This window comes from Zosterops lateralis (assembly GCF_965231275.1).
Source record: "Zosterops lateralis genome assembly, chromosome: 32".
NCBI lineage: Eukaryota > Metazoa > Chordata > Aves > Passeriformes > Zosteropidae > Zosterops > Zosterops lateralis.
This window is the reverse complement of record NC_139792.1, coordinates 2,282,126-2,306,239: the sequence shown is the minus strand read 5'-3', so window position 1 is coordinate 2,306,239 and position 24,114 is coordinate 2,282,126. Positions and strand designations below refer to the sequence as shown.

Here is a 24,114-nt window from a genome sequence, read left to right as displayed (position 1 = left end):
GCACCACCATGAGCCCCCTGGCATCATTCGGTTCCCTCCTGGTTTCCCAAGCCGGCCACGAACCACACTGTGCCCCACCGTGAAGGGCAGAGCCTCGACATCCCGGGAGGAGCTGCCTCCAAGAGAGGAAAGGGAAGCAAGGGACAGACCTTGCCCACACCCATCAATCTAACTGGTCCCAAAACTGGACCAAATCGGTCCCCAGATCCTTGGAGGGGGTTTGGCAGCAGCAGTTCCTCCTACAAACAAGCTCGACGTGGAACAAGAGTTTGCCAAAACCATCCAGAGACCACCCATTTATTGAAGGTCAGCAAAGTCAAGTCTAAAAAGAAAGGAAATAGGGCTTTACCAAATATTCAACCCAAACCCTGGCAGGTCCCCCTGGCCCTCGGCTGAGGTTCCAGGAGAAGCTGCTTCCAGCTCAGCTGGGAACAGCTATGTGCCCAGCAATGTGATTCCCTGAAGAGCTGCCCTGGGCATGGTGCCTACAGGACCAGCCTGGCACTTTCTCATCCCATATCCCACTGGGAATGTGCCCCCCTGACATCTCCTGTGCCCTCAGGGTTTCCAGTGGAAATCCCGGGATCTGCAGGAAGGGAGCAAGGGATGGAGATCAGATCCCAAACCAGAACAGGTGCAGGGGCAAGGAAACAGGACCCACAGGAGGGAGAACAGCTCCCATGACCTGGGATTCCCTCAGCCCCCCACATCCCTCCCTCCCCCATAAAATCAACACCTCCCTGGGAGGGAGCTGGAGAACCTCCCTGGGATCTGCCACAGCCCTTCAGAATTAAAAGGAACCAAACCACTAAGATATAAGTTAATGCTTAAATTATTTGTAAAACATCTTAAATTTTCTGTGACATATTTTAAATATCCCCCATGTTCCCCAGAGGGGGGTCAAAGCCCAACACTAACTGGGAGCCTATGGGGGAAAGGGAGGAATAGAGAAAGGGTTCCTTATCCTTTCACAGCTTTAACAACTAAATATCAATAATAAAAGTTATATTATAATAAAATAAGTTCTTCGTGAGGCAGTGGAGATCAAAAAGCCCTTAGAAAAGCCCTGCAGGTTTGGGCTCGGGCTCTGGACTCAGTAGTAAAAAGGGGGTTATTTGGGGAGGGGAGGCAGCGGGGGTGGCGGTTCCGAGGGCAGGGGGGGTGGTCGGGGCTTGTCCGTGTTGGTGGCAGCTCTGGAGCCACTGGAAGCCCGGGGGTTCAGGAGCTCGTACGAGTGGAATTCGAAGGCGGGGGGCTGTGTGGGCTGCATGCCCTGCGCGCTCAGCAGCGAGTGCAGCATGTTCACTGTGTCCTGATAGTCACTGGCCTGGCTGACGTTGTGCCCATTGGCCCCCGAAGGCCCCTTGTCCGATTTGTGGGCGCCCCGGGCTTTGCTGGGCTGGGATAAATCCGAGCTGTGCCCGGGGAGATGGGCAGCCCCGGGAAGGTGGGCGTATGGGAACGGCACTCCGGGGCCTTTGGAGACTTTGCCCACCTTGGGCTGGTGCTCGTGGGGCGCGGCCGGGGGCTCCTCGGGCAGGGGTCTTTTGCGGGTGGGGGCGAGAGGCCCGTAGCCCTTGTGGGGGGTGGTGGTGGCGGCGCCGGGTTGGGCGCCGTGTTTGGAGTCCCCCGGGCGCTTGGCCACGGTGCTGGGGCCGGCGCCGAGCTGGGCGTGCAAGTGTTTGTGCGAGTGGTGGTTGTGGTGGTGATGGTGGTGGTTGGATGAGTGGCCCTTGTGCTTCTCTTTGTACTCCCGGCTCTTCCCGCCGCTCTCATCTGCAGAGCTGTGTCTGTCTCCGGGACCCGGCACCTTAATCCGCATCTTGATCTCCTCCTGCTTGGAGGGGATGGGCCTCTCCCCGCCTCCCCCCACCGCCGGGATCCTCATCTTGAGAGCTTTGTCACCCTTGTCGGTGCCGGGCGGGCGCTCGGGGTTCTCTGACCCTGCGATGGGGATTTTCAGGACGATTGGGGAGGGGTTGCTGTCCTGCTGCCCTTCCCTTTCCCGCTGCTGCTGCACCAGGAGGTTCTGCGCGGCGTAGGCGTACTGGGAGCGCACGTTTGCTTCCATATTTTCCAGCTGCCGCTTCTGTGCCGCCAGCTCCTCGGCGTGCTTGGCCCGGTATTCCTTCAGGGACACCTTGGCCGAGGGCGCGTTCTTGGTGTTCTGCTTGGGGTAGGCGGCCCCATCCTGCTGCGGGTGCTCGGCAGCCGACGTGCTCTCGCCAGTCCTGTGGATGTCCAGCTTGGCCGGGGGATGCCAATGATCCGCCTGGGATGGATCCGCAGCGCTCGGCTCCGCGGGGGAATCGGCCGCGGCCGGGGGCGCCGGCCCCGCTCCGGCCGTGGAGGATGTGGACATGCTCATGAGCCCAGCGATGTTCATGTCCGAGCTGTTGTTCCTGGAGATCATGTTCAGGATTGTCTGCTCTGACAGGTTCTCATCCTCGCCGTGGTCGTCCGTCTTGGATTTCCTGGCTGCTTGAGAGGCCTGGAATTGAACAAATCAGCGGGTGTTTATTTGGGGTGTCGTTGGAGCTGGTTTAATCCAAGCAGCTCACCAGAACACTGCAAGGTCTTCTTTAAAGACAGATCCACTTTGCTCCCATCCCTCCTTGTGGGAAAATTCCCAACCCCTGGAAGCAGGGCTGCTAATGCAGCTGGAAGACCAAAGTTCTGTGCAAGTTAATTTACAACAGATGAACTTGAGCACCACAAAGTATCCCAGTTCCACACACAACTCCCCTCCTTGCTGTCCCTGCATTGTGAATCCCCAAAGAAACCACAGCCCATATCCAAGGTTCTTACCCTCCAGTTCCGGATCCGTTTCAGTCGGCTGGGAGTTTTCTCAAGGATTTGCAGGAATTCATGAGTCAGTTCTGCAGAGGAGACACAAACCCAAGCAGGAGAGTCAGAGCAGCCCCAGTCCATCAGGACAACCCCCTCATCTGACAAATGGAGCTACTGGTGGGATGGAGCTGTGCCAGGAGGGGAATTCTGACAACTGGAATCACTGACCCGTTCAAACTCATTTCTCTGTGGTGCTACAGAACCTGCTGCTGCTCTGGAAAACCTCAGCAAAGCCCTGAACTCCTGGAGCCCGTGAGGTGGTGTTGGAACATCAGACCCAGGACCAGCGATGCCAAAATAATTTAAGAGCCTTTTTGCAGGGAAAAAAACCTCGCTCCCAAACTTACCATCTAAGAGCTCCAGAGTTACAGTGCCATCAACGTATTCCCACCAGTGCTTCCCGTCCGTGGAGACTGGGATCTCCCAGTTGGACCACTTACAGGCCAGGTGGATACAGACGCAGGCCACAACGGGCGGGGTGTACTGCAGGCTGAAGGTGGTCAGGTGCAGGCTGACGTCACCGGGAGAGAAAACAAAAAGCCATCAACTCCCACGCCTGAGCTGCAGATCCACGCGGGACATGGGGGGGAAATGTGGCCCCTCTGGACCTCCCCAGAAGGACCCTCGGGCACAGCCAGCTCCATCCTGCTCCAGCACAGCGGGGGCTTCGCGACCGCATCGCTCGTTCGGGCCTGGTTTGCTACAGGGAATTTGGGTTCTCCTCCACCAGTTTTTTTGTTCGTGGTTTTTAGGAAGGTAAATTTGGGAGCTCCTCTGAGAGGGAAAGCCACTGGGGACCTGCCAGCCCCACCTGGGCTTTGAAGAGAAATTCATCTCTGTTTTGCTACAGGAAATTTGGGATCTCCTCCAAAGGAAGAAAATCAGTGCTGAGGTCACCTGCCAGCCTCTGCTCTGAGGAGAAACTCATCCTTGTTTTACCACAGGAAATTTGGGATCTCCTGCACCAAGCTCCCTGTTTATCCCTGTTTTGATGCAGGAAATTTGGGATTCCCCTCCAAGGGGAAAAGTCACTGGGGACCAGCCCCACTTCTGCTCCTGAAGAGAAATTTGCTCAGTTTTTTTGCTCATCCCTGTTTTGCTACAGGAAAGTTGGGATTTCCTCCATCTCTGTTCATTCTTGGTTTGCTACAGGAGATTTGGGATCTCCTCCACCAGTTTCCTTGTTCAGCCCTGTTTTGCTACAGAGAATTTGGGATCTCCAAGGACCAACGTCAGTCCTGGGGTCACCTGCCAGCCCCACCTCTGCTCTGGGGAGAAACTTCCAAGCACAACTCCTGGATGGCATTCAAGGAGCAAACCTGCCTTTTTCAGCTTTAGGAAGGGTCTGGTCTCTCCCAAAGGATTTTTAGGAATACACTTTTATGCTGGAGTGACTCAGGAGAACTTGAGCCAGATGACCTATCAAATATTTTCACTAATAAACTGATTTTCCACGTGGTCATGAATGCTGGGAGGTGTGGGCACTACCAGGACCAGGAGAACTGAGGGACTACGAGGAGCCTGCAGGAACACCAGAGCTTAAGGAAACACAGAAGCAAGTCTTGAGTGTGGGATTTGCCCACTCCTGAATGGGCCCTTTGGGAATCCTGCCACCGAGCCCCCACATGGCACCATCTCCTCACCACCCTTATTCAACATTTTTTCATCAGTGAAAAGTAGACAAGCTGAAGTTTGGCATCTACAGCAAAAAATCCTCAAGTTACATGGATATTGGGTTTATCCAGAGAAGTCAAACCCAGAAAATTCAGAGCAATTGGCAGAGTAAACTCAAGGATAACAAAGAGCCTCAACTCTGCCCCATAACGATGCCAGAATGAAACCAAAGGGAACACAAGGATAAATCCAGTTCATGCCAGAACTGACTCTCTCAGGCAAAAGCGAGGCTCTTCTTCACACTTTCTGCCTGGATTTCCCTCAATTACAGCCTTAACTCCTAATCCCATGGCTTTGAAAATCTTGCTGCAGGGATAAAACAGGTTCCAGGGCTTTGTTTACCCAAACATCAGCCAACACCACATTCCCGAGGCCGGAAATCCACAGGGTGCCCTTTGGAGCCCGAAACACCTTCAACAAACAGTGAAGGTGAGCAGGAAACACCTCCCAGGTGCAAAAGGGAAACCACGTGCCCAGACATTCCCAGCCAGAGCTGGGATGCATCTCTGGCCCTGCAGCTTCACCTGTGTTGGCACCTGAACAACTTTTCCCTCCATCGTTTCCCAAAAATTCAGTGTTTTCCATGTCCAAGATTTTTGTCTGTTCCAAATATTAACTCTGTGATTTGTCTGAAGCTGATAATCCAGGAAATTAAATTTAAAAATAATCCCAGCAAAAGTGCTGGCATCAGGCTGGCAGTGAAAATGTAGGGAGAAAACAAAATAGAGAAAGAATCCAGGGTTGATTTTTATTTCCAGGGAAAATTTAAGGACAGAAACAAGCCCGACTAAGAACTTAGGGCTGATTTTCCTTTCCAGGGCAAATTCAGGGACAAAACAACCCAAATGAAGAACTCGGGACTGATTTTTCTTATCAAGGAAAATTTAGGGGCAAAACAACCCATACAAAAAAACTCGGGGTTGCTATTTCTTCATTTATGTCCCAAATCAGCCTTTTTTGGGGGTACAAACCATATTCATGGATGATTTCCACAGCACCTTGTTGAGTGAAAACTTTCCAACACCCAGGAATAACCAAGGAAAAATTTATATATTCATTTCCTGTCCATCTTTTTGGTTTATTTGTATTTTTTTTTTAAACTTTCACAACTAAATTCCTATCAAATAAGCAGCAAAGCTCCTGAGTACCCCATCTGCCTTTATTTTCCAGCTCATTTTACCCAGCAGCTGGCAGGAAAAATAGCTGGAACCTTTTCTTAAGGCTCTTCCTGTGGGATTCCCAGCTGCTCCCAGGCTGAGTGATGCCTCTGGGGCCACAGGCAGCAGATAAATTATCAATCAATTATAAAATTAGAAAATAATAAAATTATTACCTGTTTGTAGCCATGAAATATGAAGTTTGTGCCAAGTCCTTGCTGGCTGCAAGAAAAAAAAAGGGGAAAAATCAGGGTGTTATTTGCATATTTTCATGTTATCACATTTTAGTGCAAGAACTGTGGGCCTCCTACAGATTGACCCACAGAACTGCTGTTCACTGAGAGCTTTGTGTGGTTCAGAAGAGGCAGAACCATCTAAAACTGCCTGTTTTAAAAATCAGAGGGAGGGATCAGCTCTCCTAGGAGGAAAAGCTGGGAGAATTGGGACTGTTCAGCCCAGAGAAGGCTCTGGGGTGACCCTGTTGTGGCCCCTCAGGTTCCAAGAGAGCTGAAGTGGGACTCTGGATGGGACCTGGAGTGGCAGGACAAGCAGGAATGGTTTTTCACTTGGAAAAGGTGAGATTAAGAGGGATATTGTTAAGAAATTCCTCTCTATGAGGGCAGGGAGGCCCTGATTGTCCAGAGAAGCTGGGGCTGCCCATCCAGTGTCCAAGTGTCCAAGACCAGGTTGGAACAACCTGGGCAAGTGGAAGTTGTCCTTGCCCACCCAACCCAACCCATTCCAGGGTTCTGGGAAGCTCTGGAGCAATCCCAGCTGGACACTCCCCCATATTTTCCTCCCAATTCCCTCTCACCTCGGACAAGCTGGGTGCACTTCACCACATGGGTGTGAGGATGGTCAATAGTGATCTCAAACCCTGGAAGGACACAGACAAAGCACCATCAGAACCAGCAGCACAGCCCTGGATCCACATTTCCTGCACCCCTTCCCTCCTACAGCCCTGCTTAGAGCCAGGCAGGAATAGAGGAGCCCGTTTTTTCCTGTATCCAGAAGCCTCAAGTTCTCCAGCTACAAACCCAGAAGGTCTCTGGTGCTGCCAGACCTCCCAGCTTCTGAAAGCCTCACTGGAAACAAAACAACTATTAAGGATTTTAAAAATAGCAGGACAAAGCCTCTTGAAGCAGCTGGGAGGAAGGCAAAGACAATGGCATCTGCTCCAAGGAATTTCTCTCACCCAAAAAGCTGAGAGGAAGCAGATTGTTTTCCCTTTGAATGGGCCTAAACCATTGAGGACAACTGAGTTTAATCCTTGCACCCGCTTCCTCCTCAGTTTGGGAATTATGTTTGAAAGGGGTAAAAAGAATTCCAATTGGTCCATGTGCACAGCAGATCTGCAGAATGTTCTGGGAAAACTGGGATGTTTAAAAAGGCCTCTGGAGAACTGAGAGGTTGCAGAACTGGGCTTGGTTTAGCCACAGGCTTGTGGCCCACGACACCTCTGCCCCCACTGAAGGAGGGACATGGGGCATCTGCTCTGAATCCAGTCAGGAGTAACAAATCCTGCTCTTTTGAAGGGAAAAAATCTACCTACAAACTGCCTCTGAAACAGAACATTTGTTAGTGAACACAACTTTTAACAGTACATTTGATAAAGAAACAGGGCACCAGCTCCACCAGCCACAGCCCTATGTGGAGACTCCTACTTCCAAAAACACCCAGCAACTGTTCCTGGTTTGTTGAGTTCTGGGGATTTTTTTCCCCCATTTAATTATTTGATCAAAATATTCACTTTCAACCCATTTTTTTTAAGACATCTCTCAGTACAAACAGCTTCCTGCAACAGAACTGGAACATTATGGCCTGGAATTGGATGGTCTTTAAGGTCCCTTCAAACCCAAACCATTCCATGATTCTACGACTGAGCCAGAATGCACAACCCAGGACAAGGGCCAGTGTCCAAGCAGCACAAATCCTGGTTTCTTTAGGGGAAAAAAAAAAAAACAAAAACCAAAACACAAAGAGACAAACCACACTTTAAAATCTCTCAGCTTTGAGCCTGGCACAAGTTACACCTGAAAAACTGATGTTAAAACAGGAGTCGGGCCGAAAAACGGGGTTTGTTGTGTGGAGTCTGTGGAAGGGGTGAGGCTCTCCAGCCTGTGGAATTCTCCTGGCTCTGGGATTCGTGTGGCAGTCCGGCCGCTTCGAGGAACTTACCCAGGGTCTGTAGGATTATGCTCTCTAGAATGACCAGGTCTTGGGCTTGTTGCAGGTAAGCCTGGGGTTGAGAGGACAGGCAGGTTACTCACGGAGAGGCACTCGGATCAAGCCTGCACATTCCTAACACCCTTCTCTCCGGGGCAAAAATGGGAATCTCCCTGCACGGGGGGACTGGCACAGATTCCCTGGAAGTGTTGTCAAGGCCAGGCTGGATGGAGCTCAGAGCAAGCTGGGCAAGTGGAAAACATCCCTGCCCATGGCAGGTGGGTGGAATGGGATGGGATTTAAGGTCCTTTCAACCCAAACCATCTGGAGATTCTAAGAAAGAGGGATCAGAGTGTTTGGGGGGGGCTCTGGGTGCTGGTCCCCCACACTCCTGGGGTGGCACATGAGCAGTGCAGGAATCAGCTGCTTTTCCTGCCCTTTTAAAAAAAAATTTCTTTAAGTTTCCCTGGAAAAAGAAACTCACTGCTCAGCTCCAGGTAAAAGGGGGCTGTCTGGAGAGATGAGGGATCAGCAATGTTTTAACCCATTAAGGTGCTGGGACAAACTGCTCCTCTGATCCACACCTGCATCCACACCCTCCTCGGCAGCACTCCAGGGACAGTGGCACACAGCACCCCTGGATCCAGGTGTGCAGCAGAAGAGAAAAGGCTTTGTACAGAGCAGGGAAGCCCAAATCTCTCTGTGGCAGGAGAGGTTGGATCGAGAAGCTGCCCCTGAGCACCTCGGGAGGGTCGAGGAGCCACCGGAGACGCGCAATTTCGGAGGCCATTCCCACTCCTCTGGTGCTCACAGCACATCCCGAGGCTCCATCCCCATACTTACCTCACTCTTGGTGTCCAGCAGAGGCTCCTGGGGGTGCAGACAGGCATGTGCCACCTTGATGACGTGCTCCAGCTTCCGGGGCTGCTCTTCCACCTTGGCTGCCAGGAAAAGTGCTGCTGGCACCACCGACTGTGGAGGAAAACACTCTGTTTGATTAAAACGCCACTAAACTCCTGCTTATAGCAAATAAACCAGGTAGATTCTCAATATTCCTTCAGGGAACGAAGGCTGTTCAAGTCTGGTCACCACCAGGAAAGAGAAAAGAGTCCCTCTCCCTTCCCAAACCTCCTCCCAAGGCAGGTTCCCCACCCAGACAGCAGCAGGAATGGATTTGGGGGGTTCCCAGCACCCCACACCCCCCAGATCCCAGCACTTACATTCCTGTGGAACTGGGTGAAGGACTGCACCATGTAGAAGCGATGCATGTACACGATGGCTGTGTTGATGGTGAGCTGGGAGCTGGGAACGGGGTTAAGGAAAAGTGCAGAGACCCCCAGGCAGGCCCAGGGGAGCCACTGGAACAGACCCCACATGCACCAACAGCAGCAGGATCCCCTCATTCCCAGGGCAGGCCTTTCCTACATCCCAGCACAGCTCTCCCCACTCCTGAAACAGCCTCTCCTCCATCCCAAAATGGGCTCAGAGCTCCCCATTCCCAAGCCAAGCCTTCCCAACACTCCAGGAGAGCACTCCCTGCTCCCAAAATGGGGTCTCCTTGATCCCAAACAGGCTCAGCTCTCCCTGCTCCCTGGACGGTCCTTCCTGACACCCTGGCACAGCTCTCCCTGCTTTCTAAATCCTTTTGAGATCTCTCTGGCCCTAATATGGGCTCGGCTTCCCCAGGCACTCGTGGGCTGAGCCTTACCGAGCCTTCACAACACTCCAGTACAGCTTTTCCCACTCCTCTAACCGGATTTCCTCAATCCCAAAACGGGGTCGGCTCTCCCCACTCCTGGGCCGGGCCTTCCCGACACAGCAGCACGGGTTTCCCTGCTCGTGAAACGCGTTTTCTGCGATCTCGAAACGGGCTCGGCTGCCCCTGCTCCCGGTCTGGCCGTGTCCTCCCTTCCCTGCATCCCGGCACTGCTTTCCCCACTCCCGAAATCTCCTCGCTCCCAAAACGGGCTCGGCGCACCCAGGACGGGCCTGGTGCTCCTTTCCAAGCACCCCGGCACAGCTCTCCCCGCTCCCGAGCCAGCCAGGCCCTCCCAAGCCTTCCCAACACGCTAGCACAGCTTTCCCTGCGCCCGAAACGGGGTTTCCTGGCCCGAAACGGGATTTCCTGGCCCAAAAATGGGCTCGTCTTTCCCCGCTCCGAGAGCCGGGCTGGGCCTTCCCGACAGCCCGGCACCGATCTTCCCGTCCCGGGGCCGGGCTCTCCTCGATCCCCACAAAAGACTCGGCTCTCCCCTCACCCGCTCCCGGCTCTCCCCGCCCCGCCCCGCTCCCACCCGCGGCCTAGCGCGGCCTAGCGCGGCCGGATACACGTTGAGGCGCTGCCCCATGTCCTGCAGCAAGTTGGCCGCTTGCTGCCGGTACGAGAGCTCCTTGTCGGGGTCAAGACCGGCGCGGCGGGAAGGGCTCCGCTCCAGCTGCTCGCGGCTAAAGTACCAGCGACGCCCGGGCCCGGCGCCGCCGCCGCCCGCCGAGGCCTCCATGGCGGCTCTGCGCCCGCGCGGGGGACGCGGCGTGCGCACGCAGCGCGGCGGCGCGCTGACGTCAGGCGTCGGGTGGGCGGGCGCGGGGGGAGCCGTTGGAGGCGCGAGCGTTCCAAAGCAGGGCGGGGCCGGTGGGTGGGCGGGGAGTTAGAGAGGCCACGCCCTCTTGGTCAGGCCCCGCCCCTCCCGTGAGGTGCCGCCCTCGCCCCCCCCTCCCCTCAGAGCCGTGAGGGGCTCTGATCTGAGCGGGTCCCGCCACACTCCCGCAGCTCGGGGCGGCCCCTGTGGCCCCACCACCGGCCTCTCAGCTCCTCCTTACCGGCACTTCTACTCGCTGACACCCAGGGACACTCAGGATACCGGTATCTCTCCACACTGAGACCCCCCCTCCTCACCAGGACCTCAGTGTATCTCTGTCCTGGGACTCTGGTATGTTCCCCAACATTCCGGGACACCGGAGAGATTCCCCCAACCCCTCTAAAATCCGTTTTTACCGGGGTCCCGCAGCCCCCCGCATCTCAAGATGTTGCCCGTACCTCCCAATCGACTTCTCATCCTCCTTCCGTTACCGGGACCCCTCCTCACCAGGACCCCCTCGCACCGGGACCCCTCCTCACCGGGATCCCGGTGTTTTCCCCATGAGATCCCGGGATTCCGGGCCCTCTCCCAACCGGGGTTCCCGTGTGCCCCTCGGGCCGCCCTCCGCCCCACAGGCCAGGCCACAGCTCGTATCCAAAGTGTTTTATATATAATTTATCTGTACACACGAAGGACAAAGTACCTCAGGTCTGCGCTGGGATGAGGGGGGCCAGTGCCCCCCACACTCCCCCTGGGCTGAGCCCCCCCCGCCCCAAAACTGCTTCAAAAAAAAAAAAGAAAAAAAAAAAAGAAAAAAAAAAGTCACTTCATTAGGTTTTTTTTGCATTTAAAAGGGGGAGGGTCTGCCCCCCCCTCCCCGCCACAGCCCCCCCGGAGGGAGCTGGGACCCCCGGGGGGTGAGGGGGCTGCGGAGATGCTGGGCCTGCGCCTCCCCACCCCCCGCAGGCGGCACTTCAATTTGGCACATGGAAGGGGCTGGGGATCCCCCCGCCCCCAAAACCCCCTGCAGTCCCTTTCCTGGGGGGGCCCATCTCCCCTCTTTGGCACATGGGGGGTTTCAGCAAAGGGATGGGGGTTACCATGAACCCCCCCCCCCAAAAAAAAACCACCCCGGTGCAGGGCTGGGAAACACCCCCTAAAACACCTACGGAGGAGGGGCACAGGGTTACCTCCCCACACCCCCCAACCACCTCCCTTGTGTCCATTTCTCCCTTTTTGTATTTTTAAATATGTGGATTTGGGGATTTTTCCTTTTTTTTTTTTTTTTTTTTGGCCTGAGCTCGGCACAGGCTGGGGGAGTCCCCGGCATGGGAGGGGACACCGTGGGGACCCCCCTAACTGCCCCCAGGGCCCGCATTGAGGAAGTAGGTGGTCATCTCCCCCTTGCCCTTGACCTTGACCAGCCCCCGGCACTCCAACACGTAGCCCTTGGCCGCCAGCACCTGGTACAGGTCTGTTGTCACCTGGAGGGGGGACACGGGGGTGAGAGGGGGTCCTTGGGGGTCTCTGGGTGGATGTCCTGTGCCCCTCCCAGCCCTGACTGACCTGGATGCGGTCGGGGACCCCGGTGCTGTCCATGCGGCTCGAGACGTTGACGGTGTTGCCCCAAATGTCATACTGGGGCTTGCGAGCCCCGATGACCCCTGCAACCACTGGGCCCATGTTCAGGCCTGGGGGGACACGGCTGAGAGTCAGGGACAGCCCCCCACACTCAGGGAAATGGGGAGGGAAGGGGTGAGATTGGAAAAGGAGTGACGGGGAAAAGAGGAGTGTGAAGGGGGAAAAAGGGGAGGTGAGAGGGGAAAAGGGGGTGAGGAAAAGAGGGCTGAGAGGGGAAAAGAAGGAGTGGGGAGGTGAGATTGGAAAAGGAGGGGGTGATAGAGAAAAGAGGGGTGTGAAGAGGGAAAAAGATGGGGTGAGCGGGGAAAGGGCAGGTGAGAGGGGAAAAGGAAGGGGTGAGGAGGGAAAAGGAAGGAGTGAGGGGGGGAAAAGGGGGTGCAAGAGGGGAAAAAAGGCAGGAGGGGAGAAAAGGGGATGCAAAAGGAAAAGGGAGTGTGAGAGAGGAAAATGGGGTATGAAAGAGAAAAAGAAGAGGTGATTGGGAAAGGGCGGGTTAGAGATAAAAAAGGGGTGCAAGAGCCACCAAGCACAAAGCCATGAACAACAGCATGGCATGGCTGGAGGTGCAGAGGGGCCTGCAAGGGATGTGCAAGGGCTCACCAATCTTCATCTGGAAGTTGTTGAAGGAGTGCTCGTTGATGTACTTCATCTGCTCCATGAGGTGCATGGCGTAGTCGGCCAGCGCCGCGATGTGGCTCCGGCCCTCGCGGTCGTAGGTGGCCGCGTTGAGCCCCGACGCCGCCATGTAGGTGCTGCCAATGGTCTTGATCTTCTCCAGCTGCCGGTATTTCTGCTCGCTGATGATCTGGGGGGACAGGGCGGGGTCACCCCCACAGCATCTTGACAGGGCAGTGGGTACCCCAAATCCTGCACCCTGTGCTGTGGCTCTGTGAATGCTGTTCCATGGCCTTTCCAGCACCCCATGACTACACCCCCTGCACCCCAACCTCCTCCATGGTGTTCCACAACCTCTCCAACACCCCCTGCACACCATCTCCTGCACCCTGTCCCCAAGCATGGTGCTCTGCAGGCTCTCCATACCTTGTGCATCCCACCTTCTTGCACCTAATCCATGGTTCTCTACAGCTTCTCCAGCACCCTGTGCACACTGTCTCCTGCACCCTGTCCCCAAACCCCTTTCACAGCCTCCCCAACACCCCATCTTCCTGCACCCCATTCATGTACACCTTATCCACGCTGCTCCACAGCCTCTCCAGCATGCCCTGCACCTGTTCCTGTGGCTCCATGAGAGCTGCTCCACGGCTTCTCCAAGGATGGAGTACAGGACGTACTCATCCCCACTCCTCCACTGCCTTTCCAGCACCCCGTGACCACATTCCCTGCACCACAACCTCATCCACGCTGCTCCACAGCCTCTCCAGCACCCCACAAACCCCATCCACTGCACCCCATCCCTTGTGCACTTCACCTCTATTCACCCCCTTCCCCTTGCCCCTTCTCTGCTCCAGCACCTCATCGAAGTCGGCGATGATCTCGTTGAGCAGCCGCAGACACTCCACGCCCTCGTTGTTGGCCTCCAGCTCCACGTAGAACTCAGAGAAGTTGCTGATGGAGGCGAACATGACGGCCACACACTCGCAGGACTGGTAGTAGAGCTCGTCGTTGCGCCGCTCCCGTGCCAGAAAGTGCGCGGCCACGTCCTTGGGCAGGATGTTGTGCAGCAGCCGCCGGTTGTAGGCCTGGAGCTCCTCCATCTCCTCCTTCTCGCCCGTTGCCTGTGGGCACAGACCCAGGTGGGAGCTGCCACAGGACCCCACAGCCGCCCCAGCATCAGGGTGTGGAGAGGGGGTTGGTCCCTGCCCACTGGTCACCCCAGTCTTGGGTGCAGGGAAAGGGTCACTCCCAGCCCTGCAGCCACTCTGGTGTCAGGGTGTGGGGAGGGGGTTGGTCCTGGGCCTGGATTGGTCCCTGTCCCATGACTGCCCCGGTTCTGGGGTGCAGAGGAGGGTCAGTCGTGGTCCCAGGGTGCAAGGAAGGGGTTGGTTCCAGCCCCACAGTCATCCTAATCCCAGGGAGCAGGAGAAGAGTCAGTTCCCATCCCATGGTCACCCCAACCCCAGGGAGCAGGGTCAGTCCTGATCCCACAACCACCTCAGTTCTGGGGTGCAGAGAGGGGTCAGTCTTGTCCCAGAGTACGGGAAGGGGTCAACAGTGACACTGTGGTCACCTCAGTCCTGGGGTGCAGGGAGGGGGTCGGTCCCAGTTTCAGGATGCAGGAAACGTTCCCAGCCCCCCACACCTTGGTCATACCTGGAGCTTCCAGAGGAAGTCGAGGCGGGCGGTGGACTCGACCTGCTGCGCGTGCAGGTACAGGGCGAGCGCGAACACGGCCAGGACCACGGGGGTCACATAGCGCAGGGCCACCTTCCCTTCTGCTGGGCTGCAGGACCCCCGGGACCCCTGAGGCAGGCTGAGGGACCAACCAGCCCACCCAGAGATCCCAAACTGCACCCAGACCCCAAACATGCACCCAGACCTCAAAGATCCACCAACCCAGTCCGGGGACACCAAGTCACCCACCCAGGGGAACCCCAAACATGCACCAAAACCCAAAGATTGACCCACTCACCCAAAAAGACCCAAAACTTGCACCCAGACCCCAAAGATCCACCCAGACCCCCAAGATGCACCCAGACCCCATTCAGCAACCCCAAACCTGAACCCCGAACATTCACTTTCCCATCCGAGGGACCCTAAATCTGCATGGTGGACCCCAAAGATCCACTCACTCACCCAAAGGAGCCCCAAATTTGCACACAGCTGAACCCACACCAGAAGAGACCCCTTAGGCTGTACCCACCCCCCAACACCGCAACACAGACCCCCAAGAGACCCTCCTGCTTCTGCCCACCCTCACCCCCCTATGCCCAGGGCCCCAATGGCTCCAGTTTCCCACTCACCACTCTCCCTGGGTCACGTTGAAGGAGGGCCTGTGGGGACAGGAGCCAGGGGTCAGTGGGGTGGGGACATGGCTCCAAGGTGGGGTCCCCTGGGGGACCGGGGACACTCACAGGGCGTTGGCCAGGACCAGCAGGTCGGCGTTGTCAAAGAGGGCTGCGTGAGGCCCCTCCACCAGCAGCAGGAACATGACCTCGATGCCCACCATGAGCAGCAGCTTCCCGATGCTACTGATGTGCAGGAAGACGGAGCAGGCGAGCAGGCTGAGCACCACGCTGTAGCTGAAGTACTGGGGCGGACATGGTGGGATGCAGCGGCACCCCAGGAACACATATGGTGCCCAGAAACACCAGAAGGCACCCCTGGGATCTTTGCAGCACCCTGGGAACCCCAGGTGGCACCCCAGGAACCAGAATTGGCATTCCAAGAATCCTTGTAGCACCCTGGGAACCCTGGAGAGCACCCCTGGAATGCTGGATGGCATCCTGGGAACCCCTGATGGCGCCCCAGTAACCTGCAGCACACTGGGAACCCCAGATGGCACCCAAGGGAACCCTGGGAACACGAGCCAGCACCACAGGACTCCTGAAGCACCCCAAGAACCCTGGATGGCATGCAGGAACCATGGATGGTACCCCAGGAACTCTGAATGGCACCCTGGGGATCCCCCTGCCACCTTGGGAACACCAGCTGGGACCCCAGGAACTCCTGCAGCACCCCAGGGATGCCAGACAGCATTCCAGGAACCTTGGGAACACTGAGTTCCACCCTTGGGAACGCTGCAGCACACCTGGAACTCCTGCAGCACCCCAGAATCCCAGCACCTCCCCACGCCCACAGGGACCTTGCACCCCTGGGGACACTGTGCCAGCACCCATCAACCTCAAGGGCTCAGTGCCAGCACCCACTGAGGACCTTGGACCCAAGCGACCTGTACCAGCACCCCATGTGTGTGTGGGGACCCTGTGCTGGCACCCTGCACCCCTGGGGACTCAGTGCCAGCACTCTGGGGGATACTGAGCCCTCTGTGGGACCCTGAGCCAGCATGTTGGGAACACTGTGACAGCACCCTGGGGGACGTGGCACCCATGGGGACCCCGTGCCCAGCACCCTTGGGGACACAATGCCTACAGAGATCCATGCCAGCATTCCTGGGGACACTGCCCCCCATGGGGACCCTCTGCCAGCACCCAGGGAGCACTTGACACCATCAGTGACCCCTGTGGGAACCCGGCCCCACAGCAGGCAGTGCCCACAGCCGCTCACCTCGGGGAAGTCACAGGCCAGCCCGTCACCGTGGCAGGAGCCCGTGGGGGAGCCCAAGGAGAAGTTGAGGGCGCGGAGCTGACAGGGCCCCACCGACCCGGGGGTGACATTGAGCTCACGGGCAGCACAGTCCCGCAGGGCCACACGGCTGCAGGAGAACTGGGGGGGCCAGAGGGATGAGCTCCACAGCTCCCCACAGCCCCCCAAACCCCCCCCCCCCCAGTCCCCCATGGCCCTACCATGTTGACGAAGGCAGCGATGAAGACGAGGAGGATGGTGAAGACGGCGATGCCGGTGCTGCGGGCACGGGACTGGACGATGCCGCGGGAGAGCTGCTGCAGGGCGGTGGGGAAGAGCTGGGGGGGCACCAAGGAGCCTGTCAGGCATGGCTGAGCCCCCCAAAAAACCCTCCCAACCTTCAGGTACTCACGGTGACGCAGGAGTAGATGGCACAGATGAAGAGGATGGCAGCAAGGAGGATGAAGATGCTGACGTAGACCCCGAGCATCAGCGAGGAGCTGGGGAGAGGTGGGAGGTGAGTGATGGGGTTGATGGATCAGAGCTGGTATTTGGGGGGGGGGGAGGGTTGTGGCACTTACTGGGGGAACACCAGGATTTGGAGGCAGCAGATGAAGCAGAAGACAAGGAGGGTACAGGCCACGTAGCCACCAAAACGGTCATCAACCTTCTTGGAGTACTGAGGAGACAGAGGGAGGTGGGATGGTTGGATGGATAGAGAGGGGACCCCAGGAACTCCAGTGGGATCCCAGGGGAAGAATGGAGGCGGGACTGAGGGGACACCAGTGAATGGGGTGGAGGGGAACACGGGGAACCTGGCGGACAGGATGGGGGGAAATGGGAGGATGGGATGCAGATGAGGGGGGAACTGGGGACATCCCAGAAGATGGGATGCAGGGGGACAGGGGCAATCCCAAAGGGTGGGATAGAGGGGAATGGGGAACCCCCGGGCATGCAAGAAATGGGGTGGAGGGAGAGGGGGGGACCCCAGAAAGTGGGGGAAAGGGGGACAGGAGCACCCTGGGGCATGGGATGGGGGGGAGTCCAGGGATGCAGGGAATGGGATACAGGGAAGGGACCCCAGGGGATGGTATGGTGGGGGATGAGAGGACCCCAGGGGATGGAATGGAGGGGACAAGGTTGAGAAGGTGAAGGGATCATAAAACCAGCACAAAGAAGATCCCAAGGAATGGAGGAGAGATGGGAGGACAAAGATGTTGATGGGGCCAGGGCAGAGGGGACTCCAAGAGGCAGACGGAACGGTGGGTCCAGAACAAAGGGAAAAAGAGGGCCCCCCAACCTTCTTCTCCAGCTCAGGGGTCTGGAAGGTGAGCAGGAACTTCTTGACATGGTCCTTGCGGAGCTGGTCGATGCTGCGGGCATCAATGGCCCGGCTCAGGAACTCATCCACCTCATCCTCGGGGTTGAGGGCCTCCTGGGCACCACGGCTGGGGAATGGAGGGGTCAGTACCCTCCCAGGCTCCCAGCTCTGCCCCAGGGAGGGGCTGGTCATGATCCCCCCCCAGCAGCTCAGCATGAGAACACTTACTTGTCCTTGCTGGAGTCATCAATGCCCTGAGAGACACAAGGGAGACAGAGGTGTCAGAGACACTGGAACGGATGGGGACAACCCTCATGAGTGGCAGGGACATGGGCCATCCCCAGGGTCACCCAGGATGGGGGACAGAGTTCCAGGGGTAAATGGGGTGGGGGGGTCCCCAACGGTTCTTGGCAAGGACAAGACAATCCCAGGGGTCCACAAAGGGAGGAGGGATGGGTCTAGGGCGGTTATCTAACACCAGTGAGGATGGTACACCCCTGAGGGTGCCCAGGACTGATAAGAACAAGAAGGATCTCCAAAGTCTGCTGAGCACCAGGGGTCACCCAGGAACTCCCTGAGGCCCACAGGCAGCAGGAGGAAGCCACAAGGTCTGCGGGCAGGGCTGGGGAAACCACTGACAACCACGGAAGGGCAGCAAGTGGCTGATAGCACCGTGGGTGTCCTGTGGGTCCCCCGTGCCCAATGCCCTCCCCGGGGCTGCTCACCATCTGCCGGAAGGCCTTGGAGTCCTTGGTGCGGGAGAAGGAGCGCTCGGGCACCCAGCGTGGCACCAGCCCCTCGGTGGAGTTGGCACGAGTGCGCTGCAGCTTGGCCAAGATGGCTTTCTCCTCTTTCTGCAGGGTGACACGGCCATGAGGGGGTGACCCCAGCTTTCCCACGCCCCTGCTGCCCCCCAGAGGACCCCCAACTCACGCGCTTCTGGCTGCAGCCGACAATGAGGAAGGTCTCGATGTTGTGCTCCTTGAGGTAGGCGTTGCGCTCGCCCCCGTGGCCCGGCTCCACCTCATAGTCCCCGTTCAGGTACTGCAGCGTTGCCCAGGTGATGTGGATGCGCCTGGGGACGAGGGGATGAAGATGCTGAGCCCTCCTTGCCCAGCACCCCCCACCCCAGACCCCAGCCCAGCCCCTCCATCCCAGCTCACCCGGCTTTGCCGCCCGCTTCCATGTGGTTGGCAAGGGTGACATCGTTGGACCAGACATCGAACTGCCACTTGCGCAGCCCCAGGACGCCGCAGTGAACCCGCCCGCTGTGGATGCCCACGCGCATGTTCACGTTCACCCCCGTCACCTCACGCACCAGCCTGCAGGTGGGACCGGCACTGTGTCACCTCCGGGTACCCCACAGCACCCCCAGGTGTCTTCAGGTATCCCCAAGCAACACTTGGCATTTCAGGATTCCCAGACACTACAGCACCCCAAGGCACCCCAAAGCACCACTGGACTCACAAGCACCTGAGGCACCATGGCACACCCAGGCACCCCATGGCACCCTGAGGCACCCTATGGCACTGTGACCCTGACTGCCAAGTACTGGGGATATGCCAGCACCAGGAATGGGAACCATCCCCCAGACTGTGGCAGCACCTGGGACTTGCCAAAACTGGGGAAATTGCAGGCCCCCCCAGAGTTTGCAGTGGCACCTGGGACACACCAGTACTGCACACGGCTCCTCAGAATTCGGGACATGCCAGCCCAAGGGACGGGCATGGCCCCTCACATTATGATGGCACTGGGGACACACCAGCACCAGGGCTGGATGCAGCCTTGTGGTGGCACTGGAGATGTGCCAGCCCAGGGGATGGGCACAACAGGGTCAGGTGCAGCCCCCCAAGCTGTGGTGGCACTGGGGACAGGTACAGCCCACAGCTCTGCCCCACTCACGAGATGGCCTCGATCATGTCAACGCCCATCTCCACACAGCAGTGAGCGTGGTCCCCGCGCGCCTCCGGCAGCCCCGACACGCAGTAGTAGCAGTCCCCCAGGATCTTGATGCGCAGGCAGTGGTTCTCCTGGGGGGCACGAGCAGGTTAGGAGGGCTCCAGGACCCCCCAAAGTCCCCCAGCCCCTCTACTCACCGCAGCCAGCTTGTCAAAGCGGGCAAAGAGCTCGTTGAGTGTCATCACCAGCTCCTGGGCCGTGCACTGCGAGGCCAGGCTGGTGAAGCCCTCAATGTCTGCGAAGAGGATGCTGCAAGGAGAAAGAGCACGGGCTGGGGCCGGCCCACACACTGCCCCAGACACCCTCCCCTGGTGATGCCTCCCCCAAACCTCGCCTGCACCCCTGTCCCCACAGTACCTGACGTTATCATGCTTCTGGATGTAGATCTTGTGGAACATCATGTCCTCCTTCTTGGTGTTGATGTCCTCCTTCATCTCCATGGCCACGTGCTGCGGCAGCACTGACAGCAGCAGCCGCTCCTGCAGCCAGAGCAGTCCCATCAGCAGGGCTGGGGTGCTGATGGACCCCCAGCCCAGCACAGGGACCCCCAGGATCCCCTGTCCCACCTGCTGGCGGTTCTCCCGCTGGAGGTGCAGGCGTGCCTGGATGTAGCCACGGGTCTCCTGGAAGGCCTGGCGCTGCGACACCTCGGCCGGGTAGTGGGTGCAGACCCCCACCACGTTGGTGCAGAGGAAGATCAGGGCGTTGGCGCTGAGCTGGGGGGGAGGAGGGCTCAGTGTGACCACCTGAGGACCCCCAGCCAGCTCTGCCACCCTCCTCTGCACCACAGAACCTTGGCTTTGGTGCGATGGGTGCTGCTAAGGGGAGAAGAGGGGGCTGCAAAGAGAAGGATGTGGGTATGGGAACATGGGGGCTCAAGGACATAGGGGTTCTGGGACACGGGGCAGGGAGGATGTAGGACATGGAGATGCAGGGGACAGGGTTGTGGCATTTGGGCACTACAGGATGTGGGAAAACAGGACCAGAGGTCTGCAGGGACATGGGGGACTTGGGGCTGTGGGAAACCAGGAACAGGGGGATGCAGGGACCTGGGGACACAGGGTGGGGAGGGCAAAGGGGACATGGGGACACAGGGTAGGCAGGGCAAAGGGAACACAGGGTAGGGGGATTACAGGGGTCTGGGGACACAGGGTAGGGTGGCACAGGGGACTTGGAGCACAGGGGACATGCATAGGGGCAATGTGGAGGACCTGGAGATCCAGGGCAGGGGAGACATGGGGATTGTGGGGATGTAGAAAACTAAAGCAGGGGGGATATAAGGGTACAGGAGCCCGAGGCCGGGGGTACATGGGGGCCTGGAGCATGGGGGTCATGGGGACGCCCTCGGGAAGCAGAGGAAGTCAGAAAGTGGAGATTACTGCGGAGGGAGCTGCGGTTTCCCCCCGTCCCCATCCCCCGGGACCGGGGCCAGGGCTATTTATAGCGCTCCAGCACACTGGGACACTGGGAGCAGAGGCCTCACATCCCCTCCGTGGCCCCTCTGCATCCCCCCGGAGCCCCATCACTCCTGCCCTGAAGGGGTGAACCCTACCCAGGGCCCGGCCCCTCCCGTGACCCCGCTGGCCTCGGATGTCATTGTGTTCCTCGCCCTGTGCCCCGCAGGGACAGCACGTGGCCCCGGCTCTGGCCAGGCAGGGCGAGGGTGACGGTGACGAGTGGCTTTGCTCAAGGAGGGGGAGCTGCTGGGGCTGGGAGCACACAGCCCTAGGCATGGGGGACTCCTCTGCACCGCCTGTGCAAGCAGCACCCCACTGGGAGTTCCCACCACCTCAGAGGGGCAGGACAGGGGACGCTGGCAGTGTCCCAGCCCCCCTGGGTGACAGCCACCCCCCTGCCCTGGTGCCCTGGACTTGCGTCCCTCCTCGGGGATTTCCGCCAGCCCTACAACGGGGGCTTTGTGGGTGCCCCTTCCTCCTGGTGCAGCCCACAATGGTGGGTCTGTGCCGGGATGAGGGGCCCCATCCCATCCCCAGAGGCTCCGGCACTGTAGAGACCCCAGGCCCCACCACGGGACACCAGCATGGCACCTCCCCTATCCCCGTGTAGCCAAGGGGCCTCTCTTGCATCTAGAACTTTCCACCAGCAGAAACATCAAGTGCAAAAACAAATATCCCAAATCTGCAGAGCGGCATTCAGGGACCGGAGGTCCCACCTGCAGGAGGGCGGGACCCTCCGGGCTCAGCCCCTCCCAGGTGTGTCCCTACCTGCTTCCAGAGGAAGGGGTCGGCGGCGTTGCGGTGCCAGGCGATGGCGAGGTGCAGGGCGGAGAGCAGCACCCCGGCCAGCACGGCCGCCCGCATCCGCACGGGCAGCAGCGTGTAGGTGATGTAGATGAAGAAGACGCTCCACCAAACGCCCTCGGCCGCGCTTCGGGGAGCCACGGCCACCGTCCCCAGCGCCTGCACCCCGGCCAGCAGCCCCAGCACCACGTAGCTCACCACCCACATGTAGTCCTGGGGGAAGGCGCTGCGACTGCACAGCACCATGAGGAGCAGGAACAGGGCCGTGGCACCGGCCAGCGCGGCGGCCGCCGGGACGTGCGGGGTACCGGGCAGGCAGAGGAAGAGCAGCATCACCCCGCAAACCAGCACCAGCACCCCCATCAGCACCGTCAGGCTGCTCTGGTTCATCTGGAAGAAGTAGCGCTGGTAAAGCCGCTCCAGTTTGGCCGACTGGAAGCGTTTGGAGCGGAAAACCTGGAGCAGGCGCCGCCAGCACTCGCCGGCCGATGGCCGCCCCCCGTGTCCCGCGGCTCCCTTCGGCGCCTTGGCCTCGCCGTCCTCCAAGCCCGCCTCCACTGATTTCAGTCCCAGGTCGCCCGCGGGCCCCTTCTTGCCGTAATGATCCTCCTGCCAAGTGCAGCGCAGCCCCCGGGGGGGTCCCGCACCCCGCTCCATCTCAGGGTCCTGCAGACAGCTCATGTAGCGAGGGCCGCAGAGGCCGCCTCGGGGCCGGGGGCCCTTCTTGCCGTTGCGCTCCCCCCATGCCGTCTTCCGCTCGTCCACCTTGGGCACCAGGATGCCGCTGAACCACGACATGCTGTGGGCATCGAGGAGGGGTCAGCGCTGGGTCCCCCACCCTGACACCCCGAGAGGGGCCCTGGTGTCCACGGGGGTGGACAAGGAGTGGAGGGTCCTGATGTCCCCACTGCCACCCTGGGGGATGCAGAGCCCCAGTCTCAGCTCTCCCACTACACCCATGGCCCCTGTGGGAATGGCCAGTGCCGGTTCCCGGTGCCCCAGTGTCCCGGGGCTGGGTGCCCGGTGCCACAATCCTGGTGCACAGCTCCCGGTGTTGGGTCCCGGTGTCCCGGTGCCCAGTGTGTGGCTCTGCCGAGGCCGCCCCGAGCCCGCCCTTCCCGGTGCAGCGACCTGCGACAAAGCTGGGACCGACCCGGGCGTCCCGGCCCTGTTTGTCTTGAACGGCGGCCAACGGGCTGTACCGGGCACGGCCGCCCCGGGGCACCGGGAACCAGCCGGGACGTGGCAGCCGGTCCCTGCCCCGGGCGAGCAGCGGAGGAGAATGGCCACCGGGAAGGGCCGGCCCCGGTGGCGGCGGCCGCCTCCCTCCTCCCTCCCCGCTCCGGGAGCCCCGCCGAGCCCGGCCCGTACACCGGGACCCACCAGCGCCCTCCGGCCGCCGCACCGGCAGCTCCCGCCGCACCGGACCCCCCCGAGCACCGCGCAGCCCCCGGGGCCGCACCGCTCCCGCCGCCCGGGGGCCCGGCCCGGTGTCGCCCCCCCAGCCCCGATCCCAGTCCCGATCCCAGTCCCGATCCCGGTGCCGGTCCCGATCCCCGCCGCCGCCGCCGCCCCGATCCACCCCCCCCCCGCCGCCTCTCCCGCCGCTCCCGGAGCGCCCGAGCGGCCCCGCTCACCTCCGCCTCCGGCGCTGCCGCCCGCGGGGCCCCGCGCCCCGCCACGGCCCCGCCGCCGCCCGCTTCTACACGGCGGCCGCGCCGCGTCCCCGCCGCCCCATCCCGCGCCCAGGCCGGGCCCCCGGTGGCGGTGGCGGCCCCGGTCCCGGTCGCGGCCGCGCAGCCCCGGCCCGCCCCGGCCGGTGCCCGCCCCCCCTCCCCCCCCCCCGCCCGGATCCGCTCCCGGGCGCTCCCGGCCGGCGGCCTTAAAGGCGCAGCGGCGGCGGCGGGAACGGCCCGGTACGGCCCGGAGCGGCGGGGGCGGACTCGCACCCCCGGGGCCGCGCACACGCGCGCGGGCACGGACACGAACACACGCACCGACATGGCGGGGACGGCGGGGACACGCGCGGCCGGGCCCCCCCCGGTGTCCGCACCTCCCGGGCCCCCCGCGTCCGCACAGCCCCCCGAGCGTGTCACTTGCACGCCCACCCCAGTGCCCCCGGTGCCCTTCCCCTGCACACCTGCCTCGTGCCCATCCCGTGCCCCCCTTGCACGCCTTGCACACCCTGGCACACGCGTGTTGCACACACATGTGTGTGTTTACACGCGCATAAATCCCCCTGCACACCCGTGGCGTGCACCCACAGCCTTGCACGCACCTCTACATGCACAAACATTCCTCTT

General features: G+C 59.8%; 2 protein-coding genes across 2 annotated transcripts; both read right to left on the bottom strand.

Annotated features, from left to right (window-relative positions):
- Window positions 1-152: 152 nt before the first annotated feature.
- Window positions 153-10,348, bottom strand: CCNT1 (cyclin T1; the record flags this gene model as incomplete). Its single annotated transcript, XM_083880896.1, has 9 exons — window positions 153-2,491; window positions 2,809-2,879; window positions 3,198-3,361; window positions 5,858-5,903; window positions 6,496-6,558; window positions 7,860-7,920; window positions 8,691-8,819; window positions 9,068-9,149; window positions 10,176-10,348. 9 exons carry the CDS (start codon window positions 10,346-10,348, stop codon window positions 1,112-1,114), a joined length of 2,169 nt encoding a protein of 722 aa, XP_083737022.1. The 3' UTR covers window positions 153-1,111.
- A 1,335-nt stretch (window positions 10,349-11,683) lies between these two features.
- Window positions 11,684-23,545, bottom strand: ADCY6 (adenylate cyclase 6). The gene is made up of 22 exons (XM_083881099.1): window positions 23,449-23,545; window positions 21,776-22,610; window positions 20,117-20,266; window positions 19,908-20,029; window positions 19,688-19,799; window positions 19,494-19,621; window positions 18,755-18,913; window positions 18,525-18,666; window positions 18,317-18,445; window positions 17,820-17,845; window positions 17,571-17,718; window positions 16,852-16,949; window positions 16,683-16,770; window positions 16,492-16,608; window positions 16,253-16,411; window positions 15,100-15,275; window positions 14,989-15,018; window positions 14,339-14,468; window positions 13,540-13,803; window positions 12,668-12,872; window positions 11,993-12,117; window positions 11,684-11,910 (listed from the first exon to the last, which is right to left on the bottom strand). The coding sequence occupies exons 2-22, from the start codon at window positions 22,607-22,609 to the stop codon at window positions 11,782-11,784; spliced, it is 3,471 nt and encodes a 1,156-aa protein (XP_083737225.1). The 5' UTR covers window position 22,610; window positions 23,449-23,545; the 3' UTR covers window positions 11,684-11,781.
- Window positions 23,546-24,114: the final 569 nt, after the last annotated feature.

Bases quoted from the DNA above. Each gene is read 5' to 3' on its own strand.
- ADCY6 (XM_083881099.1), bottom strand. From the start codon at position 22,609: ATGTCGTGGTTCAGCGGCATCCTGGTGCCCAAGGTGGACGAGCGGAAG. The intron at 15,276-16,252 runs GTGAGCGGCTGT...TGTCCGCCCCAG, and splicing joins TGGCCTGTGACTTCCCCGAG to TACTTCAGCTACAGCGTGGT. The intron at 11,911-11,992 runs GTCAGTCAGGGC...TCCCCCCTCCAG, and splicing joins GGGTCCCCGACCGCATCCAG to GTGACAACAGACCTGTACCA.